Here is a 433-nt window from a genome sequence, read left to right as displayed (position 1 = left end):
ATTTACAGTAACCAGGTTACTACAGTCAACGTTAACAGGTTCTCTGATCAACTGTGTAATAAACACACATCCCCACAAAATAAAAGCTCACGATGCAGTGACTTCCTGTTTACTTCCTTTAAACTTCCTGTCACTTTTGATTGGAGGTCTAAAACAGTCCTTATGTTTTAATGGTGCAACCTCATTTACTTGGTGACAACAAAGTAAGGCCTTCACACACAAACTAATGATTTAAGAAGAGCAACACAGTCCTGAAGAGGTGGTGGTGGAGAGGAGGAAGATGAGGAAGAAGAGCAGAGCTACCTTCTTGTCGAGGTTTTTAGCCTCCAGCTCCAACACAATGGCTCTGTTGTCCTTTACCTCCTCTGCTGTGACCTACACAATGTACACAATGAAATATGACATGTATATATATTATATCTTCTTTGCAAGC

At 40.4% G+C, this 433-nt stretch overlaps 1 protein-coding gene across 1 annotated transcript in view; it reads right to left on the bottom strand.

Annotated features, from left to right (window-relative positions):
* Positions 1 to 231: 231 nt before the first annotated feature.
* The window catches only part of LOC118326635 (copine-1-like), a 3,087-nt gene continuing 2,885 nt past the window's right edge, over positions 232 to 433 (bottom strand). The window contains exon 4 of the mRNA XM_035659668.1: positions 232 to 375. Coding sequence (XP_035515561.1) covers positions 232 to 375 — 144 coding nt within the window. The remainder of the gene's footprint in view (positions 376 to 433) is intronic.

This window comes from Morone saxatilis, unplaced genomic scaffold (genome assembly GCF_004916995.1).
Source record: "Morone saxatilis isolate NCDOM2014 unplaced genomic scaffold, NCSU_SB_2.0 Contig17, whole genome shotgun sequence".
Lineage (NCBI taxonomy): Eukaryota > Metazoa > Chordata > Actinopteri > Moronidae > Morone > Morone saxatilis.
This window is presented reverse-complemented; position numbering and strand designations above follow the sequence as displayed.